This window comes from Copadichromis virginalis, linkage group LG8, assembly GCF_057382275.1.
Source record: "Copadichromis virginalis isolate Kocher_CV1m ecotype Utaka linkage group LG8, C_Virginalis_male_GT1.1, whole genome shotgun sequence".
Taxonomy (NCBI): domain Eukaryota; kingdom Metazoa; phylum Chordata; class Actinopteri; order Cichliformes; family Cichlidae; genus Copadichromis; species Copadichromis virginalis.
Window position 1 is genome coordinate 27,082,981 of NC_140625.1, and position 27,236 is coordinate 27,110,216.

General features: G+C 41.0%; 2 protein-coding genes across 3 annotated transcripts in view; one reads left to right on the forward strand and one right to left on the reverse strand.

The window, feature by feature from the left end:
• Positions 1–450: 450 nt before the first annotated feature.
• On the forward strand, positions 451–6,259 carry cdk5r1b (cyclin dependent kinase 5, regulatory subunit 1b (p35)). Of its 2 annotated transcripts, none has more exons than XM_085466846.1 (3): positions 451–827; positions 2,049–3,208; positions 3,794–6,259. In XM_085466846.1, the coding sequence occupies exons 2-3, from the start codon at positions 2,304–2,306 to the stop codon at positions 3,813–3,815; spliced, it is 927 nt and encodes a 308-aa protein (XP_085322972.1). In that variant the 5' UTR covers positions 451–827; positions 2,049–2,303; the 3' UTR covers positions 3,816–6,259. The 2 variants fall into 2 exon arrangements, with proteins under 2 accessions (XP_085322972.1, XP_085322973.1); XM_085466847.1 differs by having other exon boundaries at positions 2,052–3,208.
• Positions 6,260–10,952: 4,693 nt separating this feature from the next.
• The window catches only part of myo1d (myosin 1D), a 138,123-nt gene continuing 121,839 nt past the window's right edge, over positions 10,953–27,236 (reverse strand). Inside the window, exon 22 of the mRNA XM_085466848.1 lies at positions 10,953–15,679. Within this exon, the coding sequence (XP_085322974.1) occupies positions 15,523–15,679 (157 nt within the window). The 3' untranslated portion in view covers positions 10,953–15,522. The remainder of the gene's footprint in view (positions 15,680–27,236) is intronic.

Below are 27,236 nucleotides of genomic sequence, written 5' to 3' on the forward strand. Positions count from 1 at the left end.
TATCTAAAAAGAAATAAATAAGAATAAATTATTTCAATATAAATATTTGTAATAAATAAATACAATACAGTTGGGTTTTTACAGCAAGTTACTGTAAAAATAGCCCTCTGAAATATACAACACGGTATGGAGATTAAAATCTGCCAATCAGGCTGTACAATGGACCTATATTCACAACAGGCTTGCAAACCCGGGGCTATGCTCACATTACAAGTAGGCGGAGAGATACTTCCAGATGAGTGCTGTTGCTTTGGTTATGCAGGTGCTATAGGGTGCCACGAGAAAAACATGCTAAGAGTTCATCGGGTTCATTTTCAGCACCTGTGTGTGTGTGTGTGTGTGTGTGTGTGTGTGTGTGTGTGTGTGTGTGTGTGTGTGTGTGTGTGTGTGTGTGTGTGTGTGTGTGTGTGGCTAAAGGCGGAGTGGTTTCCCATCAGAAACAACACCGCGCACAGAGCGCATAGCGGCGCCCCACCACCGCCTTTGCGTCAACCATCCTCACACAGTCAGTGGCACAACACAACATCAGCCCTCGCAGCATCCGCATCTCACGGCCAAGAGGACCAGGAGCAAGCACATCTTCATCCAAGCATCCATTCCACAACTGCCTGCCGTCGTCTGCGCACCGCCGACAGCAGGCGCGTGTTGATGCGCTGCTTGATACACAAATATATATTTTTAAACTCAGCTCGGATTGCGTTCTTTGTTGCATTCATATCCTGCGAGATGGTTTCGTGTTTTTATCACGCCTCATAGGGAAGAAGAGACTCGATACGCGGAGCATCACCTCGATATCGCAGTTATTTTCACACTGAGCTGGAGATTTGGTAAGTTTGCTTCGAATCTGGGGGACTGTTTTCTGTTTTTTTGTTTTTGTTTTGAAAGCCAGGCTTTTTTTTTTAACTTCTTGTGGATTCATTTTATGTGTAAACAATGCGCAGCGATATCCAATTAAGACAATATGATTATAAATGTAAAGTAAAGGGTTGTGAAGGTGAAGACAGACAATGCATCGACGCATTGTTACACTTTCGGGGACGGGGGAGGTTTAAAAGATGAGGATTTGATTCATTTTTAAAGCCACCGCCTATTACAACCAGCGTTCTCGTTTCGACGCAGACGCTCAGTTTCAGCACCACGGAGAGCAACCGATGCACACGGCGAACAGGCCAATAAATCCTTTCATTTCAATCCAGCGCAGGCACATTCGCCTGATGCTTCGGTATCTCTCTCGCAACAAATAACTGAGCCACGAGGCTGATAATAGCTGATAACAGGGGCGCTGGAATGATGGATCGAACAGCTTGCATCCTGCGCAAGAGAGCGAGGTCGATCCACCGACTGCCTCTCGTGTTCAAAGGTGCTGCAGTGAGCAACGTCCAAATAAAAAAATGCGAACATCCCTTTACGTATTTGTTCGTCTAATTCTAACGGACATCACTGTCGTGACATTGGGGTTTTTTTTTGTTTTTGTTTTGTTTTTTTACGCTGATCAAACGCGACCTTCACCTGTTATTACGGTGTTTACGTTCCGGTCTTCCATTTTAGCGAGAAGGGTGGCGCCTGCTTCACTCTTACTCGTCGCCACTGACCGTAAAATATAGCTCTTATAAAATATTTACGACACATGATTCTATTCGAATCACACGTGCATTACTCTACATGCTCTATAATCTACTGCACATAAAAATCAGCTAAAGCGCCGTTTTCACACTGAAGCGTTTATAAGGTGATTATTGTGCTGATCATTTGCAGCAGCGGGGGTCTATACCGTTTTACTAATGAGCCTAAGCTATAGGCTGATCCATTCCACCACTTACTGAGTGGGATCAATACTGCTAATAAGCCTGATTGCCGGATAAAGCACTCAGACAAGAGTGCATGAAAACATTGTAAACAGATATTATCTGATGTAAGGTGAATGATGGTTCTGTTATCTGATGAAAAAGAAAAATGTTTGCTTCTATGAAAAAAAAATCACTGATAATCTAAACGGGAGTGATCTTTTACTAATTATGTTTCTGATTATTGATCTTTTCTGCTTCCAGCAGCAGTGGCCATCCTGAGACGCAGACAGGGAGCTGAAATAGAACAGTCAAGGTGGTTCTAATCCCCTCAGAGAGCTCGTTACAGGACAATCCCCTCCAGCGCTTTAGATGCCCAGCAGCAGCCTGTAGCCTGGGACTCTCAGCTCCCAGAAACATCCAGGCTTTGAGACCCTCAGGATCCCCCCCACCCCACCCCTTCCAAACGTCTTCTGAACCAGTGCGGCTAAAGCCCCTGGAAGCCTCCCTGCAGTCACCATGGGAACCGTGCTATCTTTGTCACCTAGCTACAGAAAGTCGGCTCTGTTTGAAGATGGACCAGCCACCGTGGGCCACTACACAGCTGTCCAGAACAGCAAGAACGCCAAAGACAAGAACCTGAAGCGCCACTCGCTCATCAACGTGCTCCCCTGGAAGCGGATCGTAGCGGTGTCAGCAAAGAAGAAAGGCTCCAAGAAGGTGCAGCCCAACGGCACCTACCAGAACAATGTTACCCACCTGAACAACGAGAACCTGAAGAAGTCGCAGTCATGCGCCAACCTGTCCACCTTCACCCAGGATCAGAGCACTCCAGCTCTCACCAAGAACTCCAACACAACGACATCGTCTGTCAAGAAGGCCCCCCTGACAAACTCCAATGTGGCCCCTGGCACCCCTAAGAGAGTGATCGTCCAGGCCTCCACCAGTGAGCTGCTGCGCTGCCTTGGGGACTTTCTGTGCCGACGTTGTTACCGGCTGAAGCACCTGTCACCCACTGACCCAGTGCTGTGGCTGCGAAGTGTTGACCGCTCCCTGCTGCTCCAGGGTTGGCAGGACCAGGGATTCATCACCCCCGCCAATGTGGTCTTTGTCTACATGCTGTGCCGCGATGTGGTCTCCTCTGAAGTGGCCACGGAGCACGAGCTGCAAGCCGTGCTGCTCACCTGCCTCTACCTGTCTTACTCCTACATGGGCAATGAAATCTCTTACCCGCTCAAGCCTTTCTTGGTTGAGAGCTCCAAGGAGACCTTCTGGGACCGCTGCCTGTCCATTATCAACCTGATGAGCGCCAAGATGCTGCAGATCAACTCTGACCCGCACTACTTCACTCAAGTGTTCGCCGACCTGAAGAACGAGAGCCAGAAGGAGGAGGAGAGGAGCCGCCTGCTCATCGGCCTGGACCGGTGAGGGGATGCTTGGGGGTGGGGTAGGGGCGGGGGAGCGAAGAGGTTTGGGGAGGTGGGGGCAACCTCCGGTCTGGGATTTAGAATATTTGTGATGCTTTTTATTTATAATCGTCCAAACTGCTGAGAAACTAGACTGATTCAGAAGTGTTTGACATTCACACCAACTTTGCATCTAGCAGGACTGATTGATGGAAGGAGGGGGGATTGATATGGGTCATGTTTATCTCATATGTGTGTGTTTGAGGTCACAAAGGTCACCAAAAAATGGGGCTTAGGGTTTTAAAAAAAACTATTTCCAAACCAGCAAAGGATGGATTATGAATACACCCAAGAATGAAAGCTTGTTCTTCTTTTTTTGACAGTTATATGTAAACAAAGAAATGCCAGACTTGGGTAAATCCTTTGCTAACATGCAGATATGTTATATCTATATAAAATACTGAAAAAAATTTTAAAAAAAGGAAAAAAGTTGTTTTGAAAAGGAAGCTTACATCTACAGCAATGAATGTGGACAGGACTGAGGCTGCAGCAGTGACCTTCTGACTGTTTGACGATGTGATGTGCACTGCCTACTTACTGCAGGAGGGTGAGGGCCATCGCCTGACTGGCTTTCTTCACGGATGAGCAGGCACCCCCGGCTGCAAACCCTGCCTCTCTGGAATGCCAACACCCACGTCCTCTCCATTAAAACAGATACGACTGGACATTTTTGTATGCATATCTGGCCATCTAAGGAAATGACAGCGGGGGCCATCAGTGCTGGATCCATATTTTCGTGGGTTTCTGTTTACGGCTCTGCAGCGACCTGATGGACAATAAGCACTGCATTGTGGAACTTTTGATAAAAAAAAAAAGAAAAAAAGAAAAGACAACAGCCAGTGGACATGTGGCCAGTCACAAGTGGTCATGTTGTGTGTGTTCAGAAAGACCTACTTTATTTTCATCTAGAAAAAAATAAAACAAGTTAATGGATGTTTTACTCCGAGGCTTGCACCTGTGGAGGCTTATTTATTGCTTTTCTGGAACAAGTTTTCTTTGATTTTTTTCTCCTTTTTTCTTTTTTTACTTAGAAAAATGTAACGTTTTTGCATGTGTGCCATGCAATTTTACAGAGTCTCCAGGAGGGCAGGAGCAGTTCTTCTTTTTACTTGATTTGTAAACCAACTGCATCTGCATTAGAGAATGCTGTGAACAAAGTGACACTAGTTTATTTAGCTATGCTTGATAAAATAGGCTATTTGTTTACCAGGGAAATTTTTTTTTGTACTTTTCGTCGTTATAGGTTGTGTTGCAACCATTTTGGAATGATGTTTGAGTTTTTGTGCTTCTGATTCAGCATAGAAAATGTTAAAACAGTGCCATATCTTTGATGAAAATCCCACACGTCTGAGAAAATTCTGAGCAGGTTGACCAGCTGTTGAATGAAGGGTGGATTTTCATCACACACTAATATAAGGAAACCTAATTTATTGCCACTTATGTATTATTTAGGCACATTTAATGTAAATGAGAGACTGCGATGAGAGACTTTAAGGGAAGGACACGAAGAAAAGGTGAAGGGGGCTTGGTGGTTAAAGCCGGTGTGCTTATCTTTGGTGGGAATGAAGATTGATCTGGTTTATGCTAATGAATGTTGCAGGGATTTATCAGTGGATATCTAATTTAAAAAGAAAAGCCGTTAGATCAAAACCATGCTTAAATCTGACCATCACCGATGTGGCATCCCGAAGGACACCTTGACTCACGCTGAGCTGTTAGTTATGAGAATCACCCCGAGAATATCTTTTGTCCTGAGAGACTGACTTGAATCGGGAGCTATCCCAACCTGCTGTCCCCCACATATCAGTAACAGAAAGCACAAACCATTTTTACGGTGGAATAAATCAATTAAACCGCAATGACTCCTGCATCTCGACTGCAGAAAAGCACAGCTCACCCTTTAGGATAATCCATCAGCATGGCCTCTGATGAGAGAGATGAGGCAAGCTGCAGAAGACTAATCACAGTTTTAATCAGAAGTTACAAAGACATGGAATAACCAAACAGAAAGCATGCAGAATACTTGAGATATCCCTCATTCTTTAACCTAATGACTTCAATTACTACATGAGCTACAGTATTTGGTAACATAAGCTTCACAATTGGTGTCTTAAGAGAAATTGTGTGAACTTCTTTAGCTTGCAGTATTCTGAAAATCTGTCTAAAAAGCTGGCAGTGCCAACAGAAAGCTCTGATCAGAAAGATCTGCCCCTCCTCACCCATCCTCTCTATTTCTCTCATCACCGCTGTGTTTGCGCGAATCAGAGAAAATGAGGAGCTCAGGCAGTCATGACCTGTGGCTTTTTCTGCTGTGGATGGGGAGTCACACGCTGGCTGAGAAGACAGTTCATTTAGAGGGATTTGCTCTGGCACAATAGAGGGACACGCACTTTGGACGGGCTTCTGCTCTAGCAGAAAAAAGCAGGGCATTTGGGATACAGGGCCTCAAAACAGACACCCTTTTCTCTTTCTCTCTCTGTCCACATGCCCACTTGAAACGTGCCATGTTTTTTCACTTGCATCATTAAGTAGTTGTTTGAAAAAATACTTTCAAAAGCTTATAAAATATGAAAAAAAAACCTCAAGTGATAGTTAACGATTTCTGTCAAGTTCTTTTCTGTATCTCGTTGCGTACTTTGTAGATAAAAAAAAAAGGTGATTAAAATCAAAAAAGTCGAAGGCTGCACGTGTGAGCGAATGGAAAAAGGTGTGCGTGTGTGCGTGCGTGCGCTCGCGTGTGTGTGTGAATGACAGCGTTTTAACTGTACAGAAGAATGTGTGACATGTTGTTTTTCTCCAGCCACACTGATACTAGGACTCGGTTTTTCCCATGATGGGCTGAGGGAGGGGCGTTGATGCTATTCAGTAAAAAAAAACAATCTTTTTTTTTCTGACAAAGACAAAAAAGCTGTTGCTGTAATTGAAACTTTTTTTTTTTAGTTTGTTTCTGCTTATTTTAATTTATTTTTGTACTGTGATGGAAAAAAATAAAATGCACTGATCGTTCAAGGCCGTCGTTTGTCTTTTTGTGCCTCCGGCGGTGGATTAATGTGTGTGAAATCTGATATTAGCATCTTCTTTCTTAGGGAAAGAGCTTTATTAGGTTTGTGTGGATTTATCCGTGGAAGCAGCCCAGTAAACACCAAAATCTAATCTGGTCTAAAACGATAGCTTGACAGCTAGCTCATGGGTGGTGACACAGTATGGTACGTGCCTGGCTTGCAGTCTATGGAAGAATTCTGCAACAGCAAAGATGGTTCATTTATTTGAAAATTAATTTAAACAATGCATCAAAATAACTACCAAGTAAGTGCCCAGAGCTGTTATCAATAAGTCTCCCAGCCTTGAGGAGAATTATGGTAAATACTCAGGACTTCCAAATCAATAAGTGATGCTTCCAAGATTTCAAAAGTATGCAGTCAGTTGAGCACGATGCAGCTGTAGCCCAGAAATGTTGCAGGGCTATATTTATTTGCATTTTTATCTTTATCAATTTTCAAATTGTCAAGCAATTAGATACAGTTTACTTTCTAGATCCTGTGATAGATCTGTGATTTGTCCGGGGTTGCCTCAACTGGTTTAAGAGCTGAATTAAATGAGTGGAAGAAAACAGATGGATGGATCAATGATTCCTAGATCAGGGGCTTAGTTTGTAGTGAAAAATGTTCTGTAAGCATTAGTCACATCACAGGCATATATCCCTGTTGTTTGCTTGTTACACCAAAACAACCAGCCCAGCAACGAAACAGCTGCTTATACCTTTGTAACATGTTTGTTTTATGGGCTTTGAATTCTTTAAAAATCGTCCCAAATCTTTTCCCATTCAGGTGAATGAGAAGGCTAGATTGGGCTTATGAACTGTCAGAGTTGGAGGAGCAGAGAAGTTTTTCTTCAACATGATGTTTGCGAGCCCACAATTCTCACTCTAGAGCAACAATTCCTCAAAACCAACAAATCTAGACTTTTTAATGTGGAGGCATTTGAGTGACAGGGTGCAATAAAGCTGAAATAACCTCTTCTGGTAAATTCACCCAACCGCTGATCTGTAGAGCAACTTTTTTCGGGTTCATGTTTCTTTTCTTTTTTCTTTTTTAAATCATGTTAATGAGACTTGTGGTTCTGAATTTTAACTTTCTCTGGAGTGAAATATTACCCAGATGTCTCTGTGTACACACAACAACATGACAAGAATAACTAACTGCTGGGGCGCTTACACAGGTACACACACTGACAAGCTGGCTGACTTGAATATAATCATTACATTGTTTAATTTAAATCTCCGTTCTCTGTTTCTTTAACCGTCCGTTCTTCTGATTGGTGGAAGCAAAGACTTGTCTCTTTCTCAATCAAATGTTTGTCCTGCAGACAACTTCAATCCATCTTAAATTTTTTTATCCTTCTGTCACAGTCACAAGAAGCTATTCTGTTGAGCACAGCCATGTCGGATTTTCAGAATAAAGGCTCTGGGGAAACAGGATTCTTTAAATTCTCAGGATTCTAATGTTTGTTTGTTTTTTCAAAGTAACCCCCCAGTTATTTATTAGATCTTGTCATGATGCCTTATTGTTGTGAAATTTAAGATAGCTGGCCACTTAATTAAGGATAACTGTGCTGAGCCATTTTATTGGGTACACCTAAAGGCTTAGTATGTCTTACAATCGCAGCACAATTTCTGTAAAACACATACACCATCTACTTAACTGTTATAACTTTGGCAGTCACTTTTTTCTGAAGTTGCAGTCCGTTTGGTCTCTCAGGGCCACCGTACTTTTACCCACCACAACCAGCTGCTTCATATACACACATGTGCTTCTGTTGTGGTTTGACTACTCTTCTAACATATAGTTAGACTCTGTGCTATCACTGCTAATGGAGTCTTGTACTATCAATGATCCTGAAAGTGATCAGTCAATATGAATGAGCTCAATGCTAGTGTCTTACAGCAAAATTGTCTTCACTGTCTTCCCTTTTTGTCTTGGATCATAGATCAATAATAATTTAGTTCAGCTTTATTCAGTCGTGCCCATTCAGAACCATTTCGTGAGCATTTTCTGCTGTAACCTTCTCGATTTGCAGCCAGTTTGTGTCCAGTGGGACAAAGTGGACTTTTATGCCAGCACTATTTAGACACCACTCGCTCATAACAACACTCCTAAGATTACCTATGAAAACACGTGCCATAAAGGGAGGAAATCTGCTTTCCTGTAAGACTTAGAAAACAATAAAGTCATAACAGAAGATGGTTTGTTTAAGCTGTATATTGTATTTCAGTTCAGTTCATTGAGGACTATCTCATGAGTGCCCTCTAGGTGAATTGCAGCCATTGTCAGAACAATATTAATAGGAAGTGGAATTGCCCTCTGTACTAGGTTCAGTGTTACTGAGCCATAGGAAAATATAACTTTTAATTTCCACACCTGTGTTTATATCTGAACTGGCAGTTCATGCTCTGTTCGGCTCTCTTTTACTGTGTTGGCAAAACTGATCCTAGCCTCCACATCCACAACTAATGTTCTTGAGCAATGACCTTGAAACCCCCACATGCGGGACAGAGACATACGTGCTATAAAACTGTTGGTGACAGCTGTAAATATACAGAGTGCAACTTTGTCATCCATAGTTTTTTGTATCAGGTTTTCTTTTTTTTCTAGATGTGTGGGGTTTTGAAAGACCTGATTTGATTTCACAGATTAGAGTAGCCTCTCTGATTGTAGGTGTTAATATGTGTAACCAGATGGTCTGCACATTACCGTTGATGGCTTAGGGGCAGGACAGGTCAAATTAAGGCTACTTAATTAAGAGCCATGTTTCCTTTGCTCACCAGTGGTGTTAAAAGATAAAAATCTATCATATTCTGTTGTGTGCTGATGGAAATAGAGTCAGCAACAACAAGCTTTTTTTAGAGACTGTAGTAGAAATAGAAATGTAGTGGAGTGAGGCTGTCATCAGTCCACTGAGATCATCCTGAGCCTCAGTGATTTATGCTTTACATTACTGCAAACCTTTTATTCAACAATCACAAGCATAAATATTTTCTCATGTTGTTAAAGAAAAGCTCAGTCAGCTATGTTTTGTGTCTTCCCAAAATAATCAGCAATAATTGTCATTGTCAAGAACAAAAACACCTCAGCGCAATTAGCAATTTGAAACCTCTACTTAAGTTCTTAACAACTTGCAACTGGTCAGGAAATATATACATTTCCTTTGTAACCACGTGGTTGATAATCGCTCTCTTGGCAGCATTAAAAAGCATGTTTGAAGCCTGGTGCTAAAAATGGGTTTGCTCTTTATGGAAAGCTTCCGCCTTCATAGCAACTGTATATTGTGTGAAATTTTTAATAACTGGAATTAGGCGTGTGCCCATTTTGAACAGGTGTGCTGACACAGACAGCTGTCTGCTAGGCTGCCATCCATCTTCTTCCACTTATCCAGTTCGGGGTCATGGGTGCTCTGGAGCCTAGCGCAGCTGTTGCCAGTCTTGCGGGTGGCAACACAAATCATTGATTAGCCTAATGAGCCTGTTTTTGGACTGTGGGTAAAAGCTAATCAGGGACAAGAGGTAGCCAGTAGATTTGAACCCAGGACCTTCTTGCTGCAAGACACCAGTGCTAACCACTGTGTCACTGTTTATAGAGCTATTTTACAAATAATATAACTTACTTTGCTGGCAAGACATCCAATAACTCCATATTCTAGAAATTAAAATTCTGGTATTTTATTAGTTTGTTGCTTGGTAGGCATCTTGAAGGCATTTACACCTGAGCTTTGCACCTGTACACTTTATAGATGCTTCTCGCTATAAGTAACTCCTAATTCCACCATGTGGCTCCAATAAGCAAACCTGACACTGACCAAAATGTCAACACCGAGGCTTCTAATAATAATAATAATAATAATAATGGATTGGATTTATATAGCGCTTTTCAAGGCACCCAAAGCGCTTTACAATGCAACTATTCATTCACTCTCGCATTCACACACTGGTGGAGGCAAGCTACAGTTGTAGCCACAGCTGCCCTGGGGCAGACTGACAGAAGCGAGGCTGCCATATCGCGCCATCGGCCCCTAAATTCAAGTCCAAAACCAACTGGTAACATTATTGTGGCTCGGTCCTTTTTTAGTATACAGTCTATGTTTTTAATGTATGGCTGTATGTTTAACATCTCTGAGTGATAGTCAGAGTCTATCTTTGCAGAACAGACCCCAGAAATGTAAATCCGTACATTACTTCACATGTACTGGAAACCTCCCACACCGAGACAGACGTTTCTGGGTTAGTTTGAGCTCTGCTCATTCATTTAGCCAACAGATCAGTCAGTCCGGCCTCAGTTAGTCACTGGCCTTGAAGAAAAGTAGACTCATCCCACTCTTTGCAGCAGATAGTCATCCATCAGCCAGTGGATTATAAACCCCTGCTGAGATAGCTGATGATGGCTGGTGACACATTGGCGGTGGGAAGTGGTGTTGTCATGCCAACTGCAGAGGTTTTAGCCGTCTCGACGTCAACCGGAGAAACAGCTGTTAGTGGGTGGATTAACACTGCGCTCTGCCCAGCTATTACCGCATCATGTGTTAGAGACTACGACTGGGAAACAAAACATTAGCCTTTACATCATTTACAGATTAATGACCTCTTATCTGAGCATGCCTGTAGCACATGACGGCACACACATGCAACAAAAGCACAATGGGAATCACTTAGTGAAGCAAATAAATTTATTAATAAATCAATTATTGAAATTGCTTTCATTAAGAAATATAACTAGCATTCATACAGAATATTACAGCATTTCCCTTTAGACGTACCATAAATATATTACAGTATATTTATGGTACTAATGACATCTTACACAAATATGCAAAATACAAACTTAATATAAAATTAGGCACTTGCTGAACGAATGCTGCATACATACAGATTTAGCTTAAAGCTACAGACGACAGAATAAATTACAATAAAGAAAAGGGAATTTGTTTCACTTTGGCTAACATGGATGGGCTTGATAACAGAAACTAGAGACTGCATCTCACTGCACGCCACAATAAAGTGAAGAATGGCACAAGTCCATAAATGTTAACATTCATATTTGATCTTGCCTTTGATTTTTAATCTTATGGTAAAACTTCTAATCAGCATAAAGGAAAAGTAATTATCTTTGATTAGACTCGCACATCAAAGATTTTAATAAAAATCATTAAAGAATAAATTTTGTGATTTTTCCATATTAATAAATCCCGTGAAAACCCCACAGCCAACAACACACTGTGTACATATCCAAAAACATGTGCCATCCAGATCACTGTATTACTGGGCGACATGTCCCTCCATTAAAATGAATGCACAGACTATTTTGTGCTGTATAACATTTATTGCACTAACTGTGCATCAATGCATTTCTGATGCAGTGGTTACATCCACAACGACTGTATGTGTGCTTCAGTAACCTTTGCTAAATCTACAATGCCCAAGATTATTGTGAAAATGAAATTGCATGTTTGTCATCTACACTACATGACATCAGATATAGTTTTCAGTCATGTTCCCAGTGCAGAGCTGTGGTGCCCAAAACACACTTGATCCACTGCAGACCTGCAGCACTAATTTTCCATCAGTTTCAAAACACGTATGTTTAAATAACCTCAAGGTATAAAAAAAAACAAAATACAGGTGAATGAAATGTAAGCTATCGGAGGGTTAGTTATGTTTTATATATATGTTTTTTAGGTTCTATAATGCTTCCTTCTGGAGCTGAGGGCATGAAATTCTGTCAAAGACAAGGTGAGTAAGTATGTGTGTCAGTATTTACAGACAGTAAAGAGGCAGAGCTATTCTGGATAGGTTTCCAACTTGAATCAATGAAATGGCCCAATATTGACAGGCTGGCTGTGAAGTTGAAGGTGCTGAAGGTTTGATTTGGCCACTGCTCTTAATTCAGAGACTATAATTCACATGTAGTTGTGAACAGAGTGGGTAGTCATTAGTGCATCAGATTTAATAACTATTCGGAAATGTGTAAAATCAAAGCTGGTAAAGACGCCTGTCAGAGAGCACAGGTAAGGTGAGTGTTCCTATAAAGATGTGACAAAGCTTTTCACTGGCTCCAAGACAAAGAGATCTTCTCCTTTCCTTCATATTTATTAAGATCTTTGTCTCTGTATTTAAAGGAGCTTTGTTTCTGATCGTTTATATTTCCTGCCTTGTCTTGTTGCAGGTGTACTCTCCCTCTTTATTGCCACACCTCTCGACTCCAGGATGACTGAAGAATTGTATAAATCTGAAGGATCTTCATCGCCTTGCAGGATGGTACAGCCAGCCTAGCTGGGCAGGCAGCCAAGTGATTTGACCGAGGAAGCAAAAACAGAGAAGGAGGGAGGAATGGGGGCAGGGAGAGAGGAGAAAAGAAGCAGAGCAAGTACAGGAAAGGATCCCGGGCAGGGCTTTGTTCACCAACCCCCTTTAACTTAAGAAAGCAACGAGAGAAGCGCTGAAGTGAGAAGTGACACCGAGTCCATCCTAATGATGAGCGGTGAATAGCTGCGCAGAGAGGAGGAGAGGAGAGGACAAGCCCTGTGGGAGATTACTGCATGTTGGAGGATATGGAGAGCTGCAGTGTTATAGCTAACACACACACACACACACACACACACACACACACAGACTTTGCTGAGCTCCTCTGAAAACCACCTATTAGCGCTGCCAATGTCACTTCCTTAATCCACACCACGAATGCACCAATTTCCCCAAACAACTCTGTGTCTTATCAAGCAACAGGACAAGGTCATCCAGCAGAAAAGCTCTGAGGTAAAAATGGGGGAGAGGGGCACTCACAAGCTAATTTAGATAAATGACTTGTTCATACAACACTCAGACACAGTCAGAGAACTGTGGCTAAAACGACTGCTAACAAGTTTTCCTCTCAGTTGTGACGAAGCCTGCCTCTTCAACTAGGGCAGACACAGAGGGAACTCCATTGCTAACCTTGGGCTGTTGTTCCTTAACCCAGATTCTTTCCTGTGTCTTTACACAGAGACAATGCAGCCCTGTGACTGTGGGCAGAATAATTATATAGTACTAAAAGTTTCCGATAATCTTTGGACTCAACAAAAGCATCCGACAGCATAACTGTTCCTTCCCTATTTTAGAACCAACCTGACTTTCATTAGCAGATGTTTTTGGTGACAAATGACAAATCAGAAAGAACCCATTTTAATTTTTATTTTATTAGTATGTTAAGTGCTGCATATAGCTCAATACCTGCGTCTGTGAAGTTCTTGAATGCAGCTTTCTAGCTATAAAAATGTTGTTGTCAAGCATTTTTTTCTTAACAAGTAGAAATGTCATCGGCTGATCAAAATTATGAACTTTTATCAAAAGACCCTGAAAAACCAACTAAATGAGGTTATGTGTGAATGATTTTAAAACTGCCAGAGTCAAGAGTTTTTACTTTTAAGCTTATATATTTGTTGCATGGTAGCAAAACTGTATTTACACAAGAAAAGCAAAGAGTGTTGTTGCTGACTGAAGATGAGCATCAGGCTTTCATCGACTGTAGTTTCACAGCCATCTGTGTTTACAATTCAAGATCTACTCTGCAGGAAGCTTCCTGGTTTTGTTTGTATGTGCACTGCTGAAAACCACCGAAATTTGAATATCACCATCCAATGCACATAAAGACAGATATTGCAATTTTTATGCTGCCACACTTTGTTGTAATTAATCTTAAAAACACAAAAACAGCATATTGGAATGTGCTAACAATGGACACTCACCTAACAGCTTGTAAGAACATTACAAACCAGACCCAGAGCCACTTTCACGCGCTGATGATTAGATTAGTACAATTTGGCTTTTCACACTTTGAGAAGTGTGATTAATTTTTTTTAGTGAGATAAGATGTAAATGAAGTCTCTGAATAGACCACAAAATATACGAAAAGTCATGGGGACAGCAGTCTGACTAAGGACGTCACACCCTTCTGTCCTCGCTCCTTCTTGGTGGCTACCAGCCAGCCTCTCTGAGCCAAGAAGTGAAGAGCGAAAAGAGCTAATCAACACACACACAGACTCCCTCAATCGCACTCACACACACTCACTCACTCTCCTTTGATGAAGGGGATATTTGTCAAGTGGAAGCCTATTCCAAAGGACTAAGGGCCACTACAAGTCATCAGGCTATTCACTAGACACAAAGACAGCAAATGAGAGTGCATTTAGGAGCTGGAGTTCACATGGGATTATACAGTACTGGCCAGTAAGAACATGAAGTCTCACGTTTGGAGAAAATATGGACTGAAAACACTTGTAGGGAACAAAGTAACGCTTATGTCATCATCCACTTATTTGACTTTTGTTAACGAGTTACAGAATCCCTGTTTACACCAAATGCAGTGTAAGTTCTGCATGCACACATATTTGCACTGCTGTTCACAAACAGCACGTTCTAACCTCACATAAGCAGCGTTAGCGTGTTTATTATAAAACTGCAGACATCGCACAGAAACTATAAGATTACAAGATTAAAATTAGTAGATTTTTTCCGTGTTGCTGGCTGCAAAGTTCAGGATGTGCTCAACACATCCAGCTCAACACCCTGTGACTAAAACTAAAAGAAAAATGTGCTATTTGATTCTCGCTCACTGTCCTTTTAAGTGATTGTGACTATTGAAACAAAAACTATAAGTGGACAACCTTCCACTCACCGCTTACGCAGGCAAGTCTGCAACTAAAGTAATTATAATTAAAGTTATTTAGAAAACAAAAACAGGTTTCTACTGTTTTAAAGCAATTTAGATGAATCAAAGTCATACATGAATTTTCTCTTACTTAATTTTTTATGGTTTCACTTTTGATGTGGCTCCTACACACGGAGCTGCAGGGATTATGAATTGCTGCAAAGCCTTTGGATTTTATTTTTTTTGTCTCTTATGCAACATCAGTGGTTCTGAGAACAGTTGCTGCATAATCTCCTCTCACCTCCACTCAAAATAATCAATGCACAATAAAAAAAATATTGCACAAAGCAAATCATTTCAATTTTTGATTCTAAAAAAAGAACGAACACCTCTTTGGTGCATAATCATATAGTGCATATAAAAAAAAACCCCCGCCTAGAATTCAACTGAAAATTCAAATTTGGCATTGCTTTCCAAACTGAGGACCGAGCTGCTCTGTCACATTATTAGCAGCTCTGCAAAACAACACAACAAGTGAATCATCATCATTATTATTCAAGACAGCTTCAAAATCAGCTGCTTTTTCTGTCTCGGCCCACTTTAGTTGCCAGGAACAGCCAGGATGTACCCAGACCGGCTCTTGGTGAAGTCCGGCTGCGACTGGTTGATCTTGGGCTCAACGATGACCGTGCACTTTCTGCCATTCATGCTGCACTGGATGGGACTCGCAATGTTCACCTGCAGCTTCCTCTTCTCACTGTGGAAGGAGAATACAAAGACAGAAATACCTGTTAGAATTCAGACAAATTACTGAACACTGATTAGACGTTCTTAATGAAAATATCTGCAAACATAACCTCGGATTATTAGTCTGGTCATTACAATCAGAAAATATTTGCAGCCTCACTGGTTTCACTGTTTAATGCACAGAGATAAAATAAGCAGATCCATTAGTAACCAGAATGTGTGTACGAGGGAGAGCACAGGTATAAGCCATTAATCATGTTTACTCCATCATAATCTTGGAAATACACCACAGTCACACACACACACACACACGCTCATGTTGTAAATGCTCTTACTGTATATGCACAGTCACACTCACGCAGTAATAATAAATCTTGGAGCCACAAATCTTGCTCAGAAAAAAACTCTCCTTTCATAAAAACAAAATCCTTCTCAGTCATGCACACTGTCAGACTCACATATGTACACACAGACACACTTTTATGAAACCAGGTACTGTTGTGCACAACAATGACAGAGCATATAAGACAGAAAAACTGCTTTTAAGTGAGATGGAAAAAAATACCAGAGGGAAGTGATCCAAATATACCGTAAAAATAAAATTTTTTAATTCGTATTTATTTAAAAAGGGACAATGCAATCTAACATAGTCCTCATATGGAGCATGAAACTGATGTGCTGCACATACAGTCTATAGCTATTGCTAATTTCCAGCTCGTGTCCATTGTTGGGCTTTTACATCCACGGTCTACAAACAAAATTACAACATAATAATTCTGTGTAATGCTTAAAATAAAAGTCAGAAAAGATATATGATTAAATTAAGATGTATAAAGTGAAATACAAAATCTAATTAAATTATAAAGTGTATTAAATTAAAAACACAGTTGAAAGACCTCGAGTTGCTTAAACTTGAGCGGCTAACTTGCCTTTTAGTTTTGAACTCAGGAATCAGCTTAAAGGATTGTGGCAGAAGATCAAAGAGATCCTTTGGAATTTTATTCACGTAACACCAACTAACAGATGTCACCCTGGGTCACTTTACATAGAAAGTCTTATAGAGAGAAATCTAACAATCCCCCACTGTGCACTCAAGCAACCACAGACTTATTACAAGGTCAGAAAGGGACAACAAAAACCCCATCAGCCGGTTCATGGAGATTTTAAATTTGGAGAGAGGAGGAGAAATCCAGTCTACTAAAGAAAAAAAAGCATGCACTAACTTGCAGTAGTGTACAAAATGTGATCTTTAAGTTTAATGACTTCAGCCGTAAAATTCAAAAACATTATCTGATTAAATCTAGCTGATTATGCTTTTTTTTTTTTGTGTGTTTTTTTTTAGATTGCTTCATCCTGTCGCCTTGCACATGTGCCTCTGTGATGTGCATTCAGTGTGTCAAAACAGAAACCTGCAACTGGGATTAAATTTGCTGAACGAGGATGAAGCTGCAGATAGTCAAATGTGACGAGCAGGTTTCGTGATGACCCAAGACTCAAATAAGTGTTTGACCCTGAGGAAAGAATTCACGGTGCACAACCCCGCTGAAGAATGACAAGCATGGCATGAATACTTATCATAGAACTAGTTCTTATTACTAGTGATGATTCTCAACATGAAAACTGATCCATGGTGAAATTACATAGTGCACATCCAAGTGTTGAGGGGACCTCCATGGAGTGACAGCTGTGCTGGAAGCAGTCCAGAACTGCACAAGGAGGGAAACCTCCAAGAGGAGATCGGCCAAAATGTGTTTTTTGCAGCAAAGATTCGATCGCACCTCACATTGGATATGTGATGCAGACTAGTTTGTAAGCTGAATCTTTTAAAGACCTGTATGGTCAAGACAGCAGAAACACTGCCGCTGCACCCTGTTCAAAGCCACAGCACGAAAATACACGGGTACAGTAGAAACACTGCACACCCATGTAGGCGTTTTAAATTACTGTGGCTGTAAACGTTACAGACCTACTCTAATGTCTGTGTCATGTGATTAGCAATTAGCAATTTGAAACCTCTACTTAAGTTCTTAACAACTTGCAACTGGTCAGGAAATATATACATTTCCTTTGTAACCACGTGGTTGATAATCGCTCTCTTGGCAGCATTAAAAAGCATGTTTGAAGCCTGGTGCTAAAAATGGGTTTGCTCTTTATGGAAAGCTTCCGCCTTCATAGCAACTGTATATTGTGTGAAATTTTTAATAACTGGAATTAGGCGTGTGCCCATTTTGAACAGGTGTGCCGACACAGACAGCTGTCTGCTAGGCTGCCATCCATCTTCTTCCACTTATCCAGTTCGGGGTCATGGGTGCTCTGGAGCCTAGCGCAGCTGTTGCCAGTCTTGCGGGTGGCAACACAAATCATTGATTAGCCTAATGAGCCTGTTTTTGGACTGTGGGTAAAAGCTAATCAGGGACAAGAGGTAGCCAGTAGATTTGAACCCAGGACCTTCTTGCTGCAAGACACCAGTGCTAACCACTGTGTCACTGTTTATAGAGCTATTTTACAAATAATATAACTTACTTTGCTGGCAAGACATCCAATAACTCCATATTCTAGAAATTAAAATTCTGGTATTTTATTAGTTTGTTGCTTGGTAGGCATCTTGAAGGCATTTACACCTGAGCTTTGCACCTGTACACTTTATAGATGCTTCTCGCTATAAGTAACTCCTAATTCCACCATGTGGCTCCAATAAGCAAACCTGACACTGACCAAAATGTCAACACCGAGGCTTCTAATAATAATAATAATAATAATAATAATAATAATAATAATGGATTGGATTTATATAGCGCTTTTCAAGGCACCCAAAGCGCTTTACAATGCAACTATTCATTCACTCTCACATTCATACACTGGTGGAGGCAAGCTACAGTTGTAGCCACAGCTGCCCTGGGGCAGACTGACAGAAGCGAGGCTGCCATATCGCGCCATCGGCCCCTAAATTCAAGTCCAAAACCAACTGGTAACATTATTGTGGCTCGGTCCTTTTTTAGTATACAGTCTATGTTTTTAATGTATGGCTGTATGTTTAACATCTCTGAGTGATAGTCAGAGTCTATCTTTGCAGAACAGACCCCAGAAATGTAAATCCGTACATTACTTCACATGTACTGGAAACCTCCCACACCGAGACAGACGTTTCTGGGTTAGTTTGAGCTCTGCTCATTCATTTAGCCAACAGATCAGTCAGTCCGGCCTCAGTTAGTCACTGGCCTTGAAGAAAAGTAGACTCATCCCACTCTTTGCAGCAGATAGTCATCCATCAGCCAGTGGATTATAAACCCCTGCTGAGATAGCTGATGATGGCTGGTGACACATTGGCGGTGGGAAGTGGTGTTGTCATGCCAACTGCAGAGGTTTTAGCCGTCTCGACGTCAACCGGAGAAACAGCTGTTAGTGGGTGGATTAACACTGCGCTCTGCCCAGCTATTACCGCATCATGTGTTAGAGACTACGACTGGGAAACAAAACATTAGCCTTTACATCATTTACAGATTAATGACCTCTTATCTGAGCATGCCTGTAGCACATGACGGCACACACATGCAACAAAAGCACAATGGGAATCACTTAGTGAAGCAAATAAATTTATTAATAAATCAATTATTGAAATTGCTTTCATTAAGAAATATAACTAGCATTCATACAGAATATTACAGCATTTCCCTTTAGACGTACCATAAATATATTACAGTATATTTATGGTACTAATGACATCTTACACAAATATGCAAAATACAAACTTAATATAAAATTAGGCACTTGCTGAACGAATGCTGCATACATACAGATTTAGCTTAAAGCTACAGACGACAGAATAAATTACAATAAAGAAAAGGGAATTTGTTTCACTTTGGCTAACATGGATGGGCTTGATAACAGAAACTAGAGACTGCATCTCACTGCACGCCACAATAACCCTAACCCTTGATCTAGTGTCAAATCAGTCTAAGCCTAGAAGTGTGACTGCTAGTAGTGTATAAAGCATGCTAGCATTAATAGACAGCAGCACTAGTAGTAGTGGCTGCAGTTAACTAAGTTTTTGCAGAAACTTGCAGAGCCTTTTCTACTCGGAATCAGCCACTGAAAACCATCTGAACTATATTTATATAAAAGGGCACACATAGTATTTTGTTTACATGCTGCTCAAATGGATCATTAAAGGTAGTAAATGGCCAGTATTTGTGTACCAATTTGAAACGAATACTCGACGAGTACAAACTGGCACTGTGCTGGTTTGGTCCTGGAACGTGCTTGATGATCCAGGCTGTCAAATCAAAGCACGTCTGTTTTTCTCACCTGAACCCTTAGACGACAGCTATTCACTCTAACAACAAAAATAAAAACTGGTGTGTAGGTGGACCGTGATGTGAAGCTATTTGCTGGAAATGTCAATTAAATACAACTTAACATGATAGCTGCAGACTGCCTGCACTCATTCTCATCCAATAACAATCACACGATGTAGTATATAAAATATGGATGTAGCCTCTGGGTCTGAAAAGTAAAGTTATTATGGATAATGCATTAAAACTGGTTTCTTTCTAATGGAAAACAGCAAGCAACTTCTCTTGCTAAAAAAAGTGCATAAAAAAACTAAGTAAACACTTTCCTGATGATTTTATGGTGTCAGTCACTAGTTACAAGCTGCATGTAATGCTGACAGAGTGCAGTCTTTAAGATTTCTAGTCATCACAGTGAACAAGGCTTTAGTATTACATGTGGTCAAACGCTTGGCAAGTTGTAAATGTTTGCAGTACTGGGCAGCTGGCAGGCTAACAGCAGCCAAAATGTTGCAATGACTCATTCATTTCTGAATATAACTAGATGTAAGTGTAAAACTTGCAATTTCATTTGAGCTAAATGTATTCACTTTGCTTCTAAATATTGAGTATAGTCAGTAGTTTAGTAGTTGACAGGACTGTGTTGCTAAGCTAAGCTAAGAGGCTGGCAGATGCAGACTTATATTCGTGAGTATGATTTTGCTGTTGGACAAACAAATATTCCCCCCGCCCAAAAAACAGAGTAGAAATATTCTTTTAAATGGAAAAATAAGTAGGCAGCTAAATTTCTCAGTTCCTAACTCTTTAACGATAAAAAATGAAGCTACAGGGAGCAACAGAATAAAGCCCTGGCGATCGCCATGACAGAATATCTGTGTGTGTGTGAATGTGTTTTTAAAGCAAGAATATATGTATGAGATGCTAACGTGCTATGGAAATAAATCGTGATTATGCTATGTGGGTGTATACGAGTGTATGTGGGAGAGAAATGTGTATGATTACGGTGCTGTGCATCTTAATAACCTTCAACACAGTGGAGACGTATGTACGAGCATGTTTCAGCTCACAGATTGAGAAAATTAAGATGAATAACAGAGAAGAATTCATGCAGCTCTGCTGTTGAAGGAATGATCCATATGGTGGTGCTGGGTTGGAGCACAGCAGTGGATTGGCTTTTAGTGCCTGTCACATCTAGTTAGACCCTTTCTGGGTGAACGGGTGCTCTGCCTCGTTTGCTCTTAAACAGGATCGATGACGGGAATCAAAGAGTGAGAAGAAAACGGCATAAATCGTGTGGTTGCTGTTAGCAGAAAGCGAGAGAGAAATCCGAGGTGATGTAAATGTGAGGAGGGGAACGAGAAGATGAGAGTGATAATTGCTCTCTGGTGGAGGGGAAGATGGAAATGTAGACAGGAGGGCTGGCGACAGGAAGCTGAAAGTGTGATAAATAAATATGCATCTCTCTGTTCAGTCAAGTGCTTGTCTTGTCACACTTTCTTCAGTGGCACAATTACCGATCGTGGCATAAACAAATTCATTATCCGCAATTACTGCCTCCCATCTCTGTCCCTGAAATGTGAACCGATAACGCCGACTTGTTGCACAACAACAACAAGAAGTCATAAACAACAAGCGAAAGGCTTCTGCTGCCCACGCTGCACTCCTCTGCAGAGTGTGTGTGCAGCTCTCCATCTCCGCTTAGAGTGGAAAAGCTCAGACTACCACCGATGCTGGTTTCCATGGCAACCCCCGTGAGCTGAACTCCCCCATCTGTCATGGCTGCCAGCCAGGAAATGGGACTGTTGGTGTGAGTATGTTTAGATATGCCTCTCTCTCCGTCCATCTCTACCTCTCCCATCTCTAACGCGCTGCTGAATTGCCAGAGGGGATGCTGTGCTGTGCTCCGTGTGAAGGGCAAACAGGGTTAGGCTCACATAAACAGCAACATACCCACATGTATACACACACATAATACCCTGTAACACACTCTCACAAAGCCAAAATGATCTCAGACACCTTTCTGATCTGTCAGCTCCAAACCTTTACTCTGAATAAATACTCCAATAAAAACCAATAGAAGCCTTTATCTGTGAATAGAAAAACGTGATCAGTTGAGTCTTAAGGTCACTGGCTGGCCTTTCCCATAACGAGCCAGAGCCCCGAGGGTAGACTTGGTCCTTCATTGCATGGCCTCTCCAACTGGAAAATCAATTCTTTCCTTTACTCCAACCTCGCTCCCTTTGTGCGTCTTTGCCCTTCATGCCATGTGAGCCCAGCCTCACTTGCTTCCTAAAGTAATTCCCTTTCACTGAGAAGGATGCAGAACAGGAGGAGAAAGGGAAAAAATAAAGAGAAGGTGAACTGAAATGAGTGATTAGATGAAATGGGAGTGAAAATAAAACTTGAGCGCAAAACTGTGGAGGGTCGAGGTCAAGTTTAAGTGTGATGAAAAGGAAAGACAAATATAAAATATGTAGAAAGTCCTATGCAGAATGGTATCTGAAAGGAAAAGTGTTGCAAAATGAAAAAGGGGGGAAGAGATGTTGGAAAGACTATTTTCAGGTCGAGAAGGCAGGATTACCTCCAGTCTGTTAAGCCATCCAGTCCCACTTCTGAGTCATCCCTCTAATAGTGTACCTGGCTGTCCCCCAAGCTTGCTGCTGCTGAAAAATATATGAGCTCTGCAGGTGGGGAAGTGGGGAGGGCCACTTTGCAAAGCTAGGCTTGCTCTAAAGACTTAAGACTTTGAGGACAGGATCAAAGTTGGAGCACAGAACACAAACTACTGCAGGAGCTTAATCAGAGGCAGTGATGGTTTTGGAGTTTTACAATGATTCAAATAGCTCTTACAAAATTGGAGAAGAAAAGAAATATCTGGATAATAATCTCAATCATATTAACATGTGGTTGAAGAGCTTCCAGTGACATCATGAGTGACATATCCTATTTAGCTATATTTGCTTTAAGGATAAACTGCAAGCGTCCAACCTCTCTCTATACTCTGGTCCTAATCTTATTTAACAGGTTATCAAGGAGAAAATAATGCAATGCAGAAATCTCTGCAGCGGTACGAAACAAGGCGTCTTCAAAAGAACAAAAAATAAAGAGCAAAGAGAAAGAATCAGGCTGTGAAAGTGTGCTGAGGGATAGAGAAAGGTATAGATCTGAACAAAAACAGAAAAAAGAAACCGAAACTCCTGCAGGCTGACACACGAGAACAAAAGTTGGGTCTACACTGGAGATCTGTCAAAGCCTCAGCACAGATCTCCTCCTTACAGACAGTCCTGAAAAAGTGAGGCCACCTTCTATATATAAAAAGAAAAAAAAGAACAGTCTCCTTACATCAATATTTCAGCTGGGAGATCACAGAGATCAAGAGAGGAACCTCACGAAGGGAAGGCATGCACAAATGTGCCATATGTTTGTTCCTGACAGTGAGCATGAAGTTCAGGCACCGCAGGCCAACTTGACTGATGGATTTCAGGATTTCTTGTGCACATTAAAGCTACAACTATACAGCCATGACTTTACACACTTTAAAAGCATTCCCTTTACAGTACAGGCACGGGGCATCGTTCACTAACAGTAACTACACACAAATCGGTGCACAAGCTCTTCAAACACACGAATATTTAATCAGTATTTTCCTCCCGGCTTTGTACAAACAAATTTAGAAATGCCACCGGCCGTGCATGAGCACAGACGATGAAGGTATGACAAACATTTAATGCACAATGATGACATCCACAGTTTCAAATGCTTAACGTGTCAAATTCATGACAAAAGCTTCCATTCTTGCTCGTTACAACTTAAACTCTCCAATAGCTGCTTTTGGTCACCCCGTGATCGGAAGGTCGGGGTTTCAAATCCACTGAACGGCTACTCTGAGGTACGCCTGAGCAAGGTACCTACACACTGCTCCCTGGGTGCTGGATTGTTGGCTGCCCACTGCTTCACTGAGTGAAAGGGTTAAATGCAGAGGACAAATTTCCCAACGGGAATTAATAAAGTATACATATTATTAACTCTTATTTCTTAGTTTCAGCCTTTACTGGTTTCATCTTCTCCCTTTAGACAACCTCACCACTTTGGGTGAAGAAAAGTGAAAGTAGCAGTGCCTGCTACACGCAGTAATTTTAAATGCTTGAGATTCACTAACATACACTCAGTAATAACAATAAAATTGTATGGTGTGCATGCCTTATTGATTTTGTGTGTTTTCTGGGTAAAAAAAAAAAAAAAAAAAGATTTCTACACACACCAAACAAACGAGGCCAATTCTCTCTTGAAAAGATGGATGTGCTGCACACCAGAGATGCTTTTCCATACAAAATGGTTAAATTATTTATGTGAGGCTGGACATTTGTTGTGTTGTAGTTTTGACACCCTTTGTATGTGCGGGTACCTTTCCAGCAGCTACTGATATATGTGTTTACAGTACAGCTGAACAAGAACTGTTTTAATAAAGATATCACTCATTAATTATTTATTTATTTATTCACTTCATGCTAAGCAACGCACAACTAGTTTTCCACAAAACAATGAGGCACAGCAATTAGTTAAAGGTATGTAGCATAATAAGTGAAACTCACCTAATTGCTCAGTATGGCTACTTTATTGTTTTCTACAAATTCAGCTTTTTGAGATGCTGCATATCAGCAAAAAATATTACAGTTGTGAATCAGAATAAACAAGGAAGTAAGCAATGATGGTTACCACAAGGATAACAAAAGATAAAGAAATATAATCGCACTGCACTACAAGCAGGCACTGTGAATTTTTTGTGCCCATGCAGAAAGTTTACAGGAATGCCTGCCTTCACCAACAAAACATGATTTATAGTCTTTTCTTGTTTACATCTAAACAATGATGTCAGCCATTTACCCTTCACTCTGCACTCAGAGCCGTCAGATCGGTTGCTGTTACAATGTTCTACGTTACAGAAATGAAACAAGTGTGATTGTGAACTTTTAAAACAGCTTAATCGATTACTCAGTTTTAAAAACCTTTTATAATGTCTTCTTTATACTTACATATTTTGCTTTCATGTTCTTTTGTGTTTTTATGTTTTTGATGTTAGTTTGTTTTCATTTTTCAAAACACATTTCAACTCAGGTTTTAGAAGAGCTATAAAAACAGCAAAGCCCATTACATATTACAGTTTCACTGAGTCATTAGCCATAGACTAATCAAGGGGCTTACATGTCATCATCATCATGTGTTTCATATCCACGAGATGCAGGTACATTTACGAGGAGATTCGTTTTATTTCAGCTTAACAGTGGAAAGTTGAGATGGTGTTAATAAACATAAATACACTGAAAAAAATAAAGCTTTAAGGTGTTTAGTCCTGTATAAGTTACTTTGAGGGACAGCTAGTCGCTGATAATTGTGCTACCCTTCTCAATCATACTACATAGCCTTCCTCCAGATTACAGGCTTACTTTTTTAAATTTGCATGTCACATTTAAGCTTCTCATCTCTGCTCTGAGACTTACGCATTTAAAAATGGCATATTAAAAAGTAGAGAGAACACAGAATCTGCATTTTTGCATCCTGTTCCACTTTTCTTTTCATTTTCTTTACATTTCCTCTTCCTTATTTGCTACACAGGCTTATATTTAACAGCAGACCTGATACAGCATCTCTCTTCCTCTCACTGTCGCACCGTTTTTGTGTCTCACATGGCTGCATCGCATGTCTCACGTGCCCCCGTGTGCTATATTCACACTGCTGCAGAGGAAATGGAAAGATGCACAGGCCGTGAGGCAGCACAAACGATCATTACAAATACCCGCATCAGACTTAAAATCATTTTTTCCGGGTATAAGGAATGCATACATACTACAGGTAGAGGTTAGTGATGTCCATCTAGAACAAAAACAAACCACACACAGTGATTTAAAGTGCCCCAGTTTAAAGTGACTGAGGTCTGGACTGGTTCAAAGTGTGAAAACTGCCTGAGAGGCTTTTGAGTTCAGTTCTATAATTAGCATTAGTGAGCCCATGTAGAAAAGTTTTGGTAGAACTGCAACTGCAGGGTTGGTGTATTAATAATAGAGAAATGCAGAGGGAAGAAGCAATTCTGATGGCGAGCTAAGTGTGTTGATGGGTCTGAAATGTTTGCAGCAGGACACTTTAGTTCAGTGAAAAATGAATGCTGGTGGAGATATTCCTATTGCAGATATTAGATTTCTAAAAGTCAAAGCTAACAAGTCAGAACCATTTAGATAATTTCCTTTCATCTGGATCTACAGCTTATTCCACATTTTTACTCTACATCTCCATCCTTCCCTTTGTACCTCTGGGCTGGCAAGAAGTGTCCTATTAACTGTTGTAGAAGCAAGGAAAGCCTCAAAGACAAGATCAAATGCAACACTGAAAACCATTTGCAGCAACTGCCCTGGTCGGTATAGAATGAGATTTTGCCATAAGACAGCCTTTGCTTGCAGTGTTTACTAAGCTGTGAAAATGCAGCAAGCAGGCATATCTCCTTTCATGTCTTTTTTTTTTTTTGCCTCACCCTCACCGTGCTTTCCCTTTTCCCGTTGTTATCTATTCTCCCTGCTACAGAAAGAGAAGAGCTGTTCTCACAGTGGGAAAGATCACAAAGTAGGTCATTTTGAGAACAGGGTAAAAATGCACTGACAGCGAAAAATGCGATCGATTAAATCTGGTGTGGGGAGGAAGGAAGGAAGAAAAGAAGTTGGTTTTCAGTGCACATGGAGAAGTGGAGTTCAGAGGTGAAGCTGCGCAAGTGAGGCTCACATCAAAGCGATCTATGCAGCGGCTGAGATTCAGTCCTGCTCCAGGCCTTTGGACAAGACAAAGAAGAGGAATGTTACAAGCTATGGAAAAGTTGCCGCTGCATAACACCGTAAACCACTTTGTTCATCACACTCCCAAACATGTAAGATGGTATATTATTCTCGTTCTGATGCATTGAACTCCCATAAGACAAATTAGACTTCACAATATTGTGAGAACTAGACTCCAAAACTCCCAGGAGAAGCTGCATGAAGTTTGATGATACATGAACAGTAAACACGAGCTAAAAAGGCCTCTTCTTGTTAATATTCTAAGCGAGTGTTTCTGCTTCTTTATGCGCGAGTTCTGGAGCGCTGCAGTCGGGGAATAGAGATGCCGACTATCAAGGGCCGTCGAGGGTCAACTGTAGTGACTGAATAAAGTGCCTTTTTGTGATCCATAAGTGTAAAATTTGAGAATTTCAAGCATGTGTTTCCCAGTTTGGGCTGAAATCAAATACAAGAGCTTAAA